Genomic DNA, 16,117 nt, shown 5'->3' with positions numbered 1-16,117 from the left:
TTGCATCTATTCCCCGACTTTGGTGTTCCACTTGTCTCTTCAAAATCCCTAAAAGCAATCTGGACTCAGCACAGCAAACCTTAAATTTAAATTTAGGCCTTAATTTGTTTGATCATTTCTTTTAAAATAAAGATTTACACTGTTGCAGAATCATTCTTTTTTTCTGCAGTTTATCCATATTTTGTTTTTTCTTGTATTAACTCATTAACACGTGCCTTTTCTGTCTCATTAATACCTCAGCAGGTTTACTACCCTTCCCACGCACACAGACTTTTATCCCCCCCCCCCCCTCCACACACACACACACACACTTGTCTTAACTTTAAACTACTGTATGACACCTACTGTGTTGCAGATTATTTCTTACAGCTCTCATTAATTCCAAACAGAGCTCTTATAGCTGGTTTGTATAAGAGTAGAATAATCATATTTTGCAATCATTTCACACGCCTTCGATGATTCTTATTGAGCTTTCTCAAAGCCCAGACAGCCTTTAACTTAAAATATATTTTAAAAATGTGATCAAATAAAAATTAAGCTTTCTTTTGTCTGTTTAAAATACATTTTTATACATTCTAAACTTTCTTGAGGCAGTGCTTTGTATTTCTGGCTGGATATATGGATGTCAGTAAGGGAATAGAGGGCTTTTCTGTTGACATAAGTTGGATGACACAAATGTTTGAATAGGATTTGATAAAGTCACTTGGGATACGGTTGGTTAACAATGATGGTCTGTGCTGGTGTGACCTAACCTTGGATACTGAGCTCCGGTTTTAATTGAGTTAGTCAGACTCCGGTTGGTATTCCGGTCAGTGGGTCAGTGCCTGCAGCCAGGGCCCTCTTGAGCCGTTCGTTAAAGTGATGTTCTTCGTCAAGTGTTCAAATCACACCATTTAATTGGCCTCCAGTTCCCTGGATAGGAGCCAATTACAGATCCTTCTATATTTGACTTTGTATCTCTGTGCTTGTCCATTAGCTGCAAAGTTCTTCTATCATTTTCCTCCCCGCCCCTTTCTTCCTTTTGTTTCTTTACATTATTGTCGTCCCAACACCTTCAATTTTATTTTTCAAAATAAACGGCAAAGTGGGAAGAAAAGCTTTCTCGAGGTTCCTAGAAGGCAGTTTATGACACCCACTGACACTGAATGAAAATTGCATTTATTTTGGTCTCTTTTTGACCATAAAAGGAGATTTTACATGAACTCAGATTAGTAGGAAAAGTGATTCCAAAAACCCTCTGGCGTAAAATGGAAAGGGGAGATGTGGGGCCGTTAGAAATAATAAGACATGGGTAATAAAGGCACTTTGTGAGAAAGCAATTCAAAATCGAGTGTGCAGAAAGGTTAGAAGACCAAAGGTTCGAAACGTGGGTGAGTCGGTGTGTTTTGTGAAATTTTATTTTTGTTCCCACGGTGGACAGTTTCATACTGGATGATCAGAACGTTGAAAAAGCTGATTTTTGAGAAAAAGTTGGGGCATGGGCACTTGTTGCCACACTGATCCCTCATTCAGTGTGAATTTGGAGAAAGATAAAAGAACATTTATTAAGTTCGCTATCACATAATCATATAATCCCCCACAGTGCCTCTTGTGGTATAATGGGCCTCTGTGTTTCCCTTCCTCGGACAGAGCACCTATTATGTCATCAAAAAGGGACGCTTAGCAGACGAAAGGGGAGATGAAAGCGAGGGCACCAACTACCTGTTCACAAAGGCCGTAATTTTTACCGGTAATTAAAGGCTTACATTTCCCTGATGGATCGTCGGGGGCCACAGAACAAACGAGGAGAAGGAGCAACAGAGAGGGAAAGACGCAGGATTCTCCTCTGTTAAAAGCTCTCAGGCTTGTAATGGTAATTAAGGGCTTGTCTCTGGAGAGGGCACGATATTAGAGCTGCAGAGAAGCTGAGGTGGCGGAGGGGGTGAGCCCTAACTCTTTTATGTTCTCATTGCCCTTACTCATTCCTCCACTTATTCTGCCCCAAATCCTCCAATCCACCTTTTTACTGTACTTCTCACCCCTCGATATCCCCTGCCTCACACCGACTTCCGCAATGCAGAGCAAAAGTAATCAGTTCAGCCAACGTCATCGTTCCACATCAGCTCACCAGTGTGCTACGAACAAAAAGCCACATCTTTACATACAGTGGGGCTTTTTTCACAGATTCCAAGATGTTCGAAAAGCTGCACAAACAAGCGGAGGACTTTTCAGTTTGTCAGGAGTCAGAATTTTGTTTTGACCCTCCTCCAAGCAGAGCCAGCTTTGATTGCTGCTCACTGTCAATATATCCACCAGGATCCTGATGTCATTACAGTACGTATCTTTACTGTATTCTCTGTCCTGACAGAGCCTGCTGAGCTGCTGCTACCTCGCACGGTAGGTGTAGTCATGGTAACCTGCAGGCGGCTAAAGAATAGAAATGTTGACAGACAGATTTGGACTTTCCTGTGCTCCAACTCCCCACTCCTGAAACAGTAAACACATTTGCCTGCTTACGGTTCTCTAGAGATTTCACCTCCTGCATCGAGAGATGAGCACGGACAAGAAGCGGGATCAGGTATTTTTAGCGAAGGGAACTGGAATGAGAATTTCAAGGAGTCACCCGGGAATGCTGAATAGCTGTCATTCACCTTCTTTTCTCAATGCCGCCGTTGTCGTTACTTTCCGGCTCCCCTTACTCTTCCTCTGTCTCCCATCCTTGAAAAAGGCACGTGTTTAAGGCGTTCTACAATGTGAGTGTGGGGTGAATATGAGGCTGGATATAGTTTACAGAGCAGGAGCGCTCAGAAAATGTATGGCCTATCCATTTTTAACTACTCAAAAGGACGTTATTACATGTGCAACACGTGCACACACACACAATACACATCACAATGCACCAGCCAAAGAAGGTTTGACATGTATCGTAGTTTTGTTGTTTTCCAACTTGTTCACTCTCTTATCCTCTCTCTGTGCAAAAAAGGATTACACAGTACTGTGTGCACTTTTTCATGCTTGTTTCACACCTTGTGGGGGAAGAATCATGACTGACAGGACTTGTATCAGATTCTCCTGCAGAGTTATCCACAGGAAATCTTCACAAACCCTTATTTCTCTCTCTCTCTCTCTCTTTCTCCCGCTCCCTCTCTCGCTCTCTCTCCCCTTCCCTCCCTCCCCCTCATATATGCATATGCACACACTAACACTTTCTTCTTGGCCATTTTATTGAAAGCTTAAAATACCCAGACTCCGGAATTTAAGCCTGTGTCTAAAACTAGGCTGTGGGATATTGCTGTTTGCCATAAAAACCTTGTACAATAACTCAGCTTTTGGTGGTTTGTCCATTCGGATGGATTACAAGGACCTATATAACAGTGGGGAGCAGAACAATACTATTAATATCTCAGGAGAAAAATATATTGCAACAATGATATTGTACAGCAAAAAGAAAAGAAGGGAAACACTGCATTGCTCAGAGGGCTTATCTGACAGGTGCTTTTCAGTGCAGCAGGTGAAATCTTAAAAAAAAAAACGGGTTGTAGAGGCCCTCTTATTTCAGGTAAAAATATATAGTTCAAGTTTATTCTTTGAGGGAAAACAGACTAGTGTGTATGCGCTCTAAATCTTCATCGGGGGTCTGACAAGAATTAAATATCAGCCTATGGTGGCAATCAACCAGCACGTGTGCTATGATATGTAACCCCTGGAAGGTGCGCAGCTTATTAAGGCTGTATTTAGGTCTGGTGGGTTCGAATATAGCAGCAGATATTGCCAAAGTGTTGATGCGCCTTCTTCTTTTGGATCCTTGACTTTCACTGTACAGATTGATCGACAGTATGTTGAGTTTGTAGAAAGCTGTTTTCACGTTCATCTGCTCCACATGCACATATGGGCCAGTGCTTGTGACATCACAACCGACGTGAAAGCCAGTGATGGCTACCCAAAAAAACAAATTACACAAGCACAAGTGTAAAATTGAAATCTTTAGTGCACAATACTATGTGTAGGGCCCTTTATTTTTTTATGTGAGAGAATAAGCAGGTGTGTTTGAGAGTGCTCTTCTGTTTTTAAGTGAATTATATTTGTTGGGAACCTGTTATGGACAGCGTGCCCCTTTGGGGTTGCGTCAGGAAGGGCATTTGGTGTAAAAAGCTGCCAAATCAAATATGTGGAGCTACCCGCTTTGGACCCCTTGTGAATAATGGAGCAGCTGAGCTTTATAGCAGTTCTTGTATAACATTGTAATTAAAAGTCCTCCTTCCAGTGAACAAGATGTATGAAAGAAAATTATACATGTAGCTGATTCCCTTTTCTGAATGAGGACGCTAAGATGGCCGGAAACAAGAAGACTGACTGTCAGATTAGTAAATTATTATTCTGCTGTTTCTGTTTGATGTGTATGATTTTATCACAGTAACAGCAATTTTTCATTGTCAATTCTGTGTTTTCCCTACACTTCAAATAATCTATTTATTATTTTAGGGCCACCCCTTCCAAAAAAAATGGGCAAAGTGCATCTTCAGGGTGAGAAAAAACACTCACATGTGATGTGCAAGACTGTGCCTTACCTTGAAAACGAAGTACCGAGAGAACAATTGTGCTGAGGACTAGAGTGTGTTATGAAACATCAAACCCACTCTGAATATGACTTTTTCAAAAGGCTCTCCAGATTGTTTCTTATCCTACAAATAAAACATGATGGTGGCTGTCACACGCAGTAACAGCACACAACTCTGCTCTAAGCAGTGGCACGAGAACGACAAGTGTATTCAAGGAGAAAGAGTTGAGACGGAAAAGAAAGAACTGACACGATGTGTATGTGTGTGTCTGTTAGTTTCTAATCATGTTCGTATATGCATAGTGTTATTGTTGGGGGGGTTTCTGTCTGTCTGTCTGTTCATTCATCTGCCTCTCTGTCGGCGTATCTGTCAATCTCGCTGTGTGCTCTGTGCATCTGTGCTGAGTTTGGACAGCATCTGCAGAGTGTTTTCTGTGCAAGGTTTGTTTTCCTCTCCTCTGGCTTGGAAAGTATTCCTCTGTGTGAATCTGAGTGCCAGCTCTGTGAGGCCTAATTATCCCAAATACTGTGAAATCAGCTAAACATGCACCAAGAGTTGATGCAAATCAAATTTATGACCCTGTGCAGCACACATTATTTTATAGTCTTTAAAAATTTGATCACCATTTCTGGTCTCACTCAATCATTTACTGCATTTCACAGTAAAGGCCTGCCCAGCATGAGGGTTGGCTTGTTTTTTGGCTGCTAGGTTTCATTCCACTATATTGTCTAATAAAGAGCTTCTTTTGTGATCCCTTTGAAAAGTAAAATGTGTACCTATCCTTATTTGGCATGAATATATTTAGTGTGCTCTAAAAGCATTCAAAAAGCACATTCATTCAAGTTGCTGTAGACATAAGTGTTTCCCAAATAAATGTAATGTAGTATAATGGGCATTATAAATTCTAGTGGCTGGTAAAAACTGAACAGCTTGTTACTTTACAGAGGTTTTGTCACAATGTGCCGATAAAGTAGATATTTAAACCACAGAAGACAGAAAACGAAAAATTGAAGCTGCTATTAATTCCCCCTCCCCTCACCCCGAGCCAGTCACGGCAGATGGTGGCCCCTCAGTGACCCCGACTCTGCCAAAGTTTTCTTTCTGTTAAATGGGAGTTTTTCTTTCTCCTTGTTGCCAAGTGCTTGCTCATAGGGGGTCACCCGATTGTTGGGGTTTTGATATTGTAGGGTCTTTACCCTGTGATATAAAGCACTGATGTTGTCACAAATTGGCACTATGCATCCATCCATCCACTTTCGCTTATACAGTTCAGGGTTGCAGAGGATCTGGAGCCTATGCCAGCTACCATATGAAATTAAACATTTAAATAAATTGAAAATTGATTTAATTTCTCCAGAAGAATAGTTTGTAATCTGAACCCAAACTGTTTAATTGCAGTATATATATATATAGCATATATACTGGCCATTATTAGCTATTTGCCAATATATCAGTATCAGCATTGACAATAAATCAACATTTATAAAGTAAAGATCAGTTGGTAGAAACACTCTTCAGCCGTGTTATGTGTTTTCATGTTGCATAGTTTGTCCACCAGAGAGCGCTCTGCAATTTCCCTGTCGGCAACACATGTTTGAAACACTACAAATACAACAACCAGCTAAACAGACCAGAGTCAGAGAGTGAAAGAGTCAAGCCACAACTAAAGATTATTTTTCCTAAATAACTAAACATACCAAATGTTAGGCAAATTTGTTTATGTTTTGTGTATTTGAAAGAAAAAAATATGAGTCGATATATCAGTATGAGTTCGGAACGTCCTATATTGACTCTGTTTGATAAATGCAGCCATTGTCTTGATAAAAGATTTGAATGAAACCCAAAGTTAAAAGAAACAACTGGTTTGTTATTTTAGTGGTAACTTCTTACCAGTACCAATTTTACTGATGACATGACTACAAGAATTACCAACACCCAAAGTAATGAAAAGTAGACATTGTGTATGCAAACTTAAAAGGTTTTGTACAACTGTTTCTCTATTTAAGCCGTTTGCTGGTGTGGCTACATTCTAGGACCTCTTAAAACATCATATTTTAAGTTTTTCAGACAGACAAATAAAAGAAGCCATCTCTGAGAAAGGCATGAGAAAGGGGACTGTAAACTGGACTGGACCAAGAACACCAATGCTATCTTCAAAAAAGGGCAGAGTCGGCTTTTCCTACTGAGGCGACTCAGGTCCTTCAATGTTGGTAGGAAAATGCTGACCATGTTCTATCACTCGGTGTTGGAGAGCGTCGTGTTCTTTGCAGCTGTGTGCTGGGGAAGTGGGGTGAAGACAGCTGATGCCAACAGGCTGAACAAACTGATTAAAAAGGCTGGTTCTGTCCTGGGTGTCAGACTTGAGAACCTGGAGGAGGTGTCTGAAAGGAGAATGCTAAAAAAGCTTCTTTCTATCATGGACAACCCCTGTCACCCCATGCATGCCCCCATGGTGGACCATCGGAGCAAACGCAGCAAAAGACTCATTGCCCCGAAATGCAGAACTGACCGCCACAGGAAATCCTTTGTGCCGGTGGCAATAAGACTGTATAACTCCTCCTCACTCTGTAGGTGATTTTCCTGAGACTATTACCAATGTTATTCTGTTCCCTTTCAGACCGTGCAATATTACCCAACAGTACCTTATTGAATATTTGTTTCATCCCCCCATCATATGCTGCTACTCCCTTTATTCTATTGCACAATACTATGTCACTTTCTAGAATCGCCTGCACTGATAGTTAAGTTATTTATTCTCCAGGATATAGTTTATATATATTACTTCGTTAGAGTTATTTGATACTATGTCTTGCACTATCCTACTGTATATTACTGCATACTACTATTCTTATTGTATATATTGTATATCTTATTCATCTGTTCCTCTGTCTCTCCTGCTGCTTTGAGCATGTACATGACAAAAGAATTTCCCTCGGGATAAATAAAGTTATTCTTATTCTTATTCTTATGTTCTGAAGGCTAGATTAATAAAGGCACTGGGTCCACTTTGTATAACTACATCCCATCGCCTCATGTATATACCCAGCTATAGTAATAATAGGGTCAAAATGTATTTTTATATTATACTGTTCCCCACCAAATATTTATTTGTTGCTATAGGAGGACCAAAGATGTAGTCTGTGTGGAAGACTCTTAGAGACATTGGGCAGAAGTGAAAAAAAAAGGGGTGGTTCTTAAGTCTAATTTCCATCAAGCGCCGTGACCAACTCTCAGCCGAGGGGAGGATGTCAATCACTCAGATTACATGGATTTGTTCCACACCCACGCATGTGTGAAGGCAGAAACAACACACAAAGACATGCACATAGAAACGCACACTCAGGCAAACACTTAATCACGCTCTTGTGCTGTACAAGACGCACATCCACTCAGCGGGGGATATTTTTCACGCCTAATCTTGCCAAGTCTTGTAATGGCACACTTATTTGTGAACTTCAATAAATTAAAAAGAGATTTGAATTTTTGAGTTTTCACCAAAAGCTAGAATGCTTATTATTCAGGAGACATGGATGGTGGTGGTTGGTCACAGGTATCTAATGTAAAGCAATTAAACCAGTGATGCTGACATCCTGTTACATATTTTATCTAATTGTTCAGTTAAGTATTCACTGTGTTTCTTATATTAAGAAAGTTATGCTTTTTTTTATAATCAGCACTTTCGTTATTTGAACATTTTTAGACCAAACAATTCTGTTGCCCGACCTGTTCCCTTAAAAGCTTTTCTAAAGCCAAATTTAACTTTGGAGGGTTTTCCTGAACTTATCTTTTGCCTAAAAATTCAGTAAAAATTCACCCTCAAAGTCAAAGTCAGCACAGAGATCATTAATGGAAGTTTCCAAATGTTACAAACCTCTCTGAGACTAATAACAGATTATAATAATAATGATACTGCTATGGGGTTTGACAGCATGGGAGAGACTTTAAAAAGCTGTTCCCCCTTCTTTGCAGCTAGTACAAATGATCAACCTCATTGTTCCAGTTCTGGTTAATAGTCTTCCTACCATCTGCTCCAAGTCTGGCTGGCTTAGCATCATAATAGTTATGGCAATCTTGCCTAGCTTAAACAGGACTCTCTCTCTCTCCATATATGTATATATATATATATATATATATATATATATATATATATATATATATAGATAGATAGATAGATATAGATATGCCTGGGTAATACTTATATACATTTCTCTGCTGCCTTGCAAAGAGTCGTGCACCTTTCTCTTCACCTTGCCAATTAAAACGCAGCTGGAGGTATGCATTGCACATGTAGCACCAGGGGAGCGTAAGTGTCATTTCAAATAACTTGGGTGTTATTTCAGCTGCACACTGAAGTGCTCTGGGAAGAAAATAAGCCTCTAAAGGTATAAAAAAGCTGTTCAGTGTTCAATGCAGGCAGAAAACGTGGTGCATGTGACCCTGCAGACAGTACAGAACGCCACGTAATAATCAGTCGGGGTGAAATTATATTCAAATACCCAACTTCAAACACGCGTACAAATCAGATGTTTTAAATGGGGCAGACGATCTTTAGTTTATGATTTATTAACCAATCTTCTTTATTTTTAATAATAATAATAATAAAGATTTGTAAATCTTTATTAATATTAAAGGATAAACTTTCAGTCTTGACTTTTAAGCCAAAATAAACCAGAAGAACTCCATCAGCTAAAAAAAAAAAATCATATATCATCAAAAGCTCCAAAAAGCTGTGTAGTGCACTACTGGTGTTATTCTTCCAAATTAATGTTTTGTTCAATCAGAGCCTCAGAAAACATTTTTTTTTATGTATTACTTGAATGTACAGGATGAGCTGATAATGCAAGAGACCACACATGTGCCCTATGAGCACAGACTAATTGGCCACCATCCTGTAACAAAATGTCCAGCTTTACACTGTATCGACTGTGACGATGATGTTGCAGGTGCAACACCACCCACCAGCATTCTGGAAGTAACAAAGGTGGCTGTGAGAGCGTTTCAGGGAGTGCTGCATTTGGATTAGAATAAGACAGCAGGAGGCCTTCAAGTGTTTCCTGTGATTCCCAGGCAGCTCAGTGGAGACTTCCTCTCCGGGCAGCGGCTGCTGGCAGCTTGACATTCCTAGTTTACAATTGATCTGAGGGATATACGAACAGCAGGGGGCAGATTTATAAACAGAGGAAAAGGCAGATACTGCATCTGGGTCATACACAGAGACACGGAGTTGCCTGTAATGTGTAATTTTGTGCCGTATGTGCATGTTAAAAAATTGGATCTGATTATATAGTAAAGTATTTTTGTACCAAGTTCTCTGTACATGTGCATGTGAGTGGTTGTGTTTGTATGTGTGTGTGTTGCACGCAGGAGGTTCCTATTTTGTAGGTAAAGCGTGTAGCCTTTGTAGAGCCCGGCTGTGCACAAATACCAAGCTGAGAGAGGCTGTTGAACTTTGGAAATGTCAGACACGGCTCCTCACAGACAGCGCTATCAGTTCATTCCTGGGTGTCCTCCCATCCTCCTTCCCTGCACGCCACAAAACTTTCCTTATGCTGAGAGAGAGAGAGAAACCCGCTGAAATCTTTTGTAGCTGTGTCTCGGTTGTTGACAGGAGGAGCACAGAGAAAACGAGCTCTTAGTTCAAACACAAACAATCTTTTAAAGAATAACCCTTGCCGGCACAGCTCTGAAGATCTGTGACCGGTGGCACAGCTGGGGCATCCCAGAAAAAGGTGCTGGGCTACACAGTGGTGTGTAGTGGGTTCAAAGATCACAGCAGTAAGGGAGCAAAAAAAAAAATCCTTGTATAATGTGTAATGCAAGAGAAGAGCCTTGCAGTAAATCCTTAAATATTTAGTTTTGACTCTTACAAAAAAAGATCTGACTTAGACGTAGTTGCTTTTGAAGTTGGTGTTAAGTAGCAGAGTTTCCCTTGGATTCCCAACACAAGTGCTGTAACATACTAATCGGGATTAACAAATGCAAACCTTGCACTGCGGCTTGTAAATCCTGCTGCGAAACAGGCAAAAAGCATCTCCGTCATCCCCCCAGCTTCTTCACGTCTTTTCTCCCAGCGCTTCCGACTCTCCCCAGAGGAGTCTCCACCCACTTTACAGTATGTATATATCATATGTATATTGTTTACACGTCGCTTGTGGTTTGCCGAGATTACTGCACTCTAGGCGTTTAGTGAATGCCACTTCGCTGGAACGAAAAATAAATGCATTCACAGTGTATGCCAGCCACGCTTTAGCTTTAGTTTAGTACATGCAAAGTTCATGGACACTGAAGTTCTTGCATGAGTGATGACGTGTTGCCAGCTTTAATCAGCTCCCAGTTGTGCTGCTTGTAATATTTGATTCATTATGTATATATGTATATTTTTTTAATTAATTTATTTATTTATTGCTTTTTATCTCTGATTCATTTATGATTTATCTCTAGGCTTTCTCAAATTATAAAAACGCTGCCAGCAGCTTTAGTGCGGTAGATTTCAACGGAAACTTTTTTAATTGGTAGTGAAGTATCACCTTTTCTTCCATGCAAATACTTGCCCTCTGTGTTGAACCACAGAGATAATCCTTTCATTCACAGAACCAAGAATCCATCGGCTCCCCAGTGACAATTACTTCTTCCCTCCACATATCAACTCACAGCAAACTGTAGTTGTTGACTCCTGACCTCCCTTCATACCCAGCAGCAGCTCTAAATAAAATAATGTGTCTGTCTCCGCTCACTTCCTTTTGCCTTATTTTTTTCCAATGCACTGTCGCCAGGGGGATTCTGGAAAGCTCTTGAGTGCCCTCATGTGTTCATTACTTGCTTTATGATCAGTGTGCTTTGTGTGTGGCCAAATGAGCATTTAAAGCCTACGTTGAAAGGAAAGACTGTCTCCTTAAATAGCAGATGCACATCCCCCAAATTAGTTGAGGATGGGCATATTTTCACTTTCTCTCATCAGACGGCATTTGTGTGCAGATTTGCAAAGTGTGTATTTGTGAGTCTATGAATGTGTGAAGTGTGTGTCACACCCTATGTGTGTATGATGCATAAAATAAAAAGAATTGGTAGAATTGGAGTATCTGTGCGATATCACTGACTTTAAAGCCCTGCATAGGATTTGACACAATATTTTTTCAGGTTGTGCATGTGAGCTGTATGCCTTTAACACAACAGCAAGACTATCGAGCATGACAGCATGTCATCTCCTGTTTTGTTTTGTGGTTTTTGCAGGAAGTGCCCTGAACCTTACCTGCCGGGCATTTTTTGGCTACAGCGGCGATGTCAGCCCCCTCATCTACTGGATGAAGGGGGAGAAGTTCATAGAGGACCTGGATGAAGAGAGAGTCCAGGAGAGCGACATCAAGTAAGGAACACAGGGCTACAAATCACCTCCCTGGACTTGGCAGTAATGAGGAATTAATAGCAGATGTAGATAAATTTACCCCATAATATTAAAGGACGATGCAAATGGTTTCGCATCTCTTAGCCCATTAACTCCAAATTGCATACACTAAACCAACCATTTTCCAGAGATGTATTCCCTGCCTTCTAAGCAGCTGCTCTTTTCAATTAATTACACTACAGCATGAACACGATGCAGAGGCTTAAAATTTGTTATAAACTGTAATTTATTTGTTTTATTACCGCTGATATATTTTTGTCAGTTAAAATACATTATTGTCCTGTGGACACAAACACTGCTGTACGAAAAAATGTAGATGAATGTAAAAAACCAGTGTGAGGACACCTTCAAAAGTTGGCCTATGAATCAAGTAATTTCAGTCAAAGTGCTACAAAAAGAAAAAAGCAACCCTGATCTAATCGATATTTGGTATCTCATGCCTCTCATGCCTGGATGCAGCTTCATCTTGATCTCTCTTATTGTAATTAGGGTGTTATTTATGATCATTATGAAAACTAATAAAAATGTATGACTGAAACATTCAACATTTAAGCGTTCCTCATAATAGAAATGTGCACTCATAAACTCTTTCTGGTAGTTTAGAAAAAAAAGAACGAAAAAGAAGAAGAAGAAAAAAGTTTTGATTTGAAATCTGGAAAGAAATCGTGGAGTATTAAAATGGTTGCCTGTGTCTTACTGGGAGCTGCTTTCTCTCCATGACCAGCGCTTTTCCCTCTCCTTATCTCTGACAGAGCAGGATGCAGTGCATGCCCTGAGAATAGATTTAGATGATGCTGAACACATTTGTAAAAAGCAGTTTATGTACCTTCACCCCGCTTAAGGTCTTTGTGCAACATTGCAAAGACTCCACTGACAAGCCTCGCTCCGGAGGCTTTCAGACATTTAAAACAAGCCCATCTTCGTGTCGCTCCCCTCCTAGTGGTGTAGCACATTTAAACAAGTCCATTCTCTGGTCCATGTGCATGTTTCCCATTAGAGCTGTTTGGAGAGGCTGCAGCTCCTGGGAGACAGCCCTGTCAGATGGTTAACAACTGCCATTTTTCACACCGCCACCACTATGCTATCTCCCCCGCTGCACCCACCTAGAGCAGCATGCAGATGGGCCATGGGGAGCTGAGGAGAAGGGCTAGAAGGGAAAGAGAGAAAGAGCGGGAGAAAATAGAGAGGAAGCAAACAGGAAAGACGAGTGGAACGAGTCGAGAAATATTCACAAATCAATGAAGAGTAAAGTGAAGAGGGATGTTATCATGAGTTGTTTCGCACACTGGTATGAGCATCCAGAAGAAACAGATTGCTGTTTAACCAACCCCTCTCTGCCCCTCCCTTTGTCACCAGGATTCCTCCACTCGCTGGCTGAGGGGTGATCATTTTAATAATTTAAAACATATTTCATGCAGGAGATCAATAATATATCCGATTATCCACTTTCTCCTACTGATGCTGCTCTTGAAGGATTCAGCAAACGACTTGATTTTACTTAAACGCACACAGCCAGACATGGACGAGGCACAAAAAATGACGGGAAATGAAAAAAAACAAGTATACAAGAAACTAAACACAAACTAATCAGTCCTTCCCCTGCAGTCAAGCTCTTGCTCCCCTATAAACGATACGCTGGGCATGTTTTCTCAGGGTTACCTCGCTTTGTCAGCCTGCCACCCACATACTTTTATTACTAATGCATCAGCAGCCAAACTTAAGTTTAGAGAAGAGCACTCATACCTTGAGAACAGACTTACTGCAGGCTTTTATTTACCCAACTCTCAGCCTATTGATTTGGTGGAGTTCATTTCTGTGGCAACCCGAGCCCATAAATTCTCATTTGCGCCATTGGGACTGGGCTATTGCTGTTATCATGGCATGGATGACTAGACATCAGCATTGTATGCAGAGATTAATAAATTAACAAAACAAATGCGTCTCAGCATTAAAAAAAAATAGGTGATCAATACGTTATCGAGTGGCTTCAGTTGATGTTTTGCAGGTGTACGTGCACTTGAATATATGAAAGAAATGAATACGCTGGAAATTGATCACTAAATGAGCAAACACAGAGGTTTTATCAATGAGGAGGGGAGTGGATGTACAAGGGATAAAGAAGAAGCCATAGCTTGAGAAGAAGTTTGCAGTTTACTCCTTCTGCTGAGGCTATATCAATAAACTCGATCAGTCATGAAAAAGCAGAGGGCATCCTGCAAATCCGACCCTGATGTACCAAAGTAGGAATAACTTCCTGTGTATCTGTATCCCAGCCGTTATGTGTCCTTCAGCTCACATTTGTGACTATGACCCTGTTTACACTTGGTTTTAAAATGTATGCTGGGTGACTGGGTCACAAGTAGAGAGCCAAGATGAGTCATCATTTCATTAGCCTCTAAGGTTTCCAGCTAACCACAAGTTCAGCCTTTGTTACTGTCAGTGCAAATTCCACTAGAAGGTGAAAGGACAGCGTTATTTTGTCTGTCTGTTGCCATTCAAGCGTAAGATCAGCAAGAGCTAGCAAAGAGAACAAAATGTTTGTCCTTCAGTGTTGGCATATTTACTACTACATCCTGATACGTTGCTCATGTTAGGACACATTAGCATTTACAGTACAGTGATATGAGGCCAAGTGCATTTAAAATCACCTCAGCAAAGTGGCCTGAATGACCGGATCAAAGCAGCCCCTTTCACGATGTTGTTTATTTATCATTGTCCACATTCTAAAACCAAGTGTGAACTCCATTCAAGGTTCACATAGTCATTATTCATCAGGTTCAATGGCTGTGTTGTGTCACATGGTGTGAAATGTGAAACAGAAGACACCACTCACATGCTACACTTAAAAATGAATAATACTATGCTGTGAAACTGCTCTGTAAAACTGCAGTGCAAGTGTTAAAGCTAGAAGTATACTGATTGGAGAAATATGCCCACAATTACTGTTTTCACATGAACTCCAGACAGTGTTGGGAGCAAGTTGGGTTGAGACGCTGTCTGGAGTCTGAGTTTGCATTTTCCCACAAGGGGCACGCAGCAGGAGACAGTCGACTTCAGTCACATTCTCACTTCAGGAAATATTGGTGCTGCCCAGACGGAGCATGCAGGAGACAATGGCTTGCTGTGAATTCACCTGACTATTATCTGAGCTATTCTCATGCACATGCTACCAGACATTAAGACTTTGATCAGGGAGTTGGCGTGTTAAGGAACATTTAATGTCCGATCCCATTTATTTCTTCACATGCACCCCTGGCAGTGACTTTAGTTATAGAGAAATGGACATGACCAGTAAAAATACTCAGGTAGGCTGTGATGTTTAAGCAATGCTCAGCTGGTATTAAGTGGCCTTAAGTGTGCAAGAAAATATGAACATAACAGGATGGAGCTATGCTTTTGTGTTGTTTACACCAAATTCTGACCCTAACGTCTAAATGTCACAGCAGAAATCAAGACTATTGTCCAATTTTGGTGATCCCATGTAAAATATAGCCTCAATTTCCTTTTCTTAGCTAACAAGAGTGGCATCAGGTGTTCTCTTCTCCTGTTGTAGCCCTTCTGCATCAAGGTTGGACATGTTGTATATTCAGAGATGCTCTTCTTTGGTTGTAATGAGTCGTTATTTGAGTTACTGTTGCCTTCCTATCAGCTGGAACGCAACACTGGTGATTTTATCTGACATCTGGCATGAAAAAGATGTTTTTGCCCAGAGAACTGCCCCCTAATGGATATTTTCTCTTTTTCAGACCAGTCTTTGTAAACCATCGACATGATTGTGTGGGAAAATCCCAGTACACCAACCACGCCAGATTCAGAGTCACTTTTCTTCACAATTATGAATTTCCTACTGAACTGATCAGATTATTTTTTCCATTAGTTGACTGGTTAATAAATAATTTTTAGAATAGTGAGTAATGTTTCCACAAGTACTCTGAACAATTATCAAAGTAGTTACCAATGTTTTTCATAGATTTTTTATGCAAAAGACTTGACTTGCAAAGTAAATAGTAAAATGCATTCAGGAAACATGATTTTGGGAGTTCAGCATCTTAACCGAGGACGGTTTGGCATGCAAAGTGGATGATCCACCCTAAGTGTTGAGCCACAGTCCCACAGTACACTGCTTGAGTAAACAATACACAGTTATGGTTAGGGTCACCACTGCTTTCTGGATAGA

At 40.6% G+C, this 16,117-nt stretch overlaps 1 protein-coding gene across 4 annotated transcripts in view; it reads left to right on the top strand.

Moving 5' to 3' along the window:
- Positions 1-16,117, top strand: part of il1rapl1a (interleukin 1 receptor accessory protein-like 1a) — a 168,637-nt gene that overhangs the window by 132,659 nt on the left and 19,861 nt on the right. For all 4 annotated transcript variants that reach the window (XM_063499033.1, XM_063499031.1, XM_063499032.1 and 1 more), the window contains exon 7: positions 11,769-11,901. In XM_063499033.1, coding sequence (XP_063355103.1) covers positions 11,769-11,901 — 133 coding nt within the window. The remainder of the gene's footprint in view (positions 1-11,768; positions 11,902-16,117) is intronic.

Source organism: Pelmatolapia mariae, linkage group LG16_19 (genome assembly GCF_036321145.2).
Source record: "Pelmatolapia mariae isolate MD_Pm_ZW linkage group LG16_19, Pm_UMD_F_2, whole genome shotgun sequence".
Taxonomy (NCBI): domain Eukaryota; kingdom Metazoa; phylum Chordata; class Actinopteri; order Cichliformes; family Cichlidae; genus Pelmatolapia; species Pelmatolapia mariae.
The sequence above is the reverse complement of the archived record's forward strand: the minus strand, read 5'-3'. Positions and strand labels throughout refer to the sequence as shown.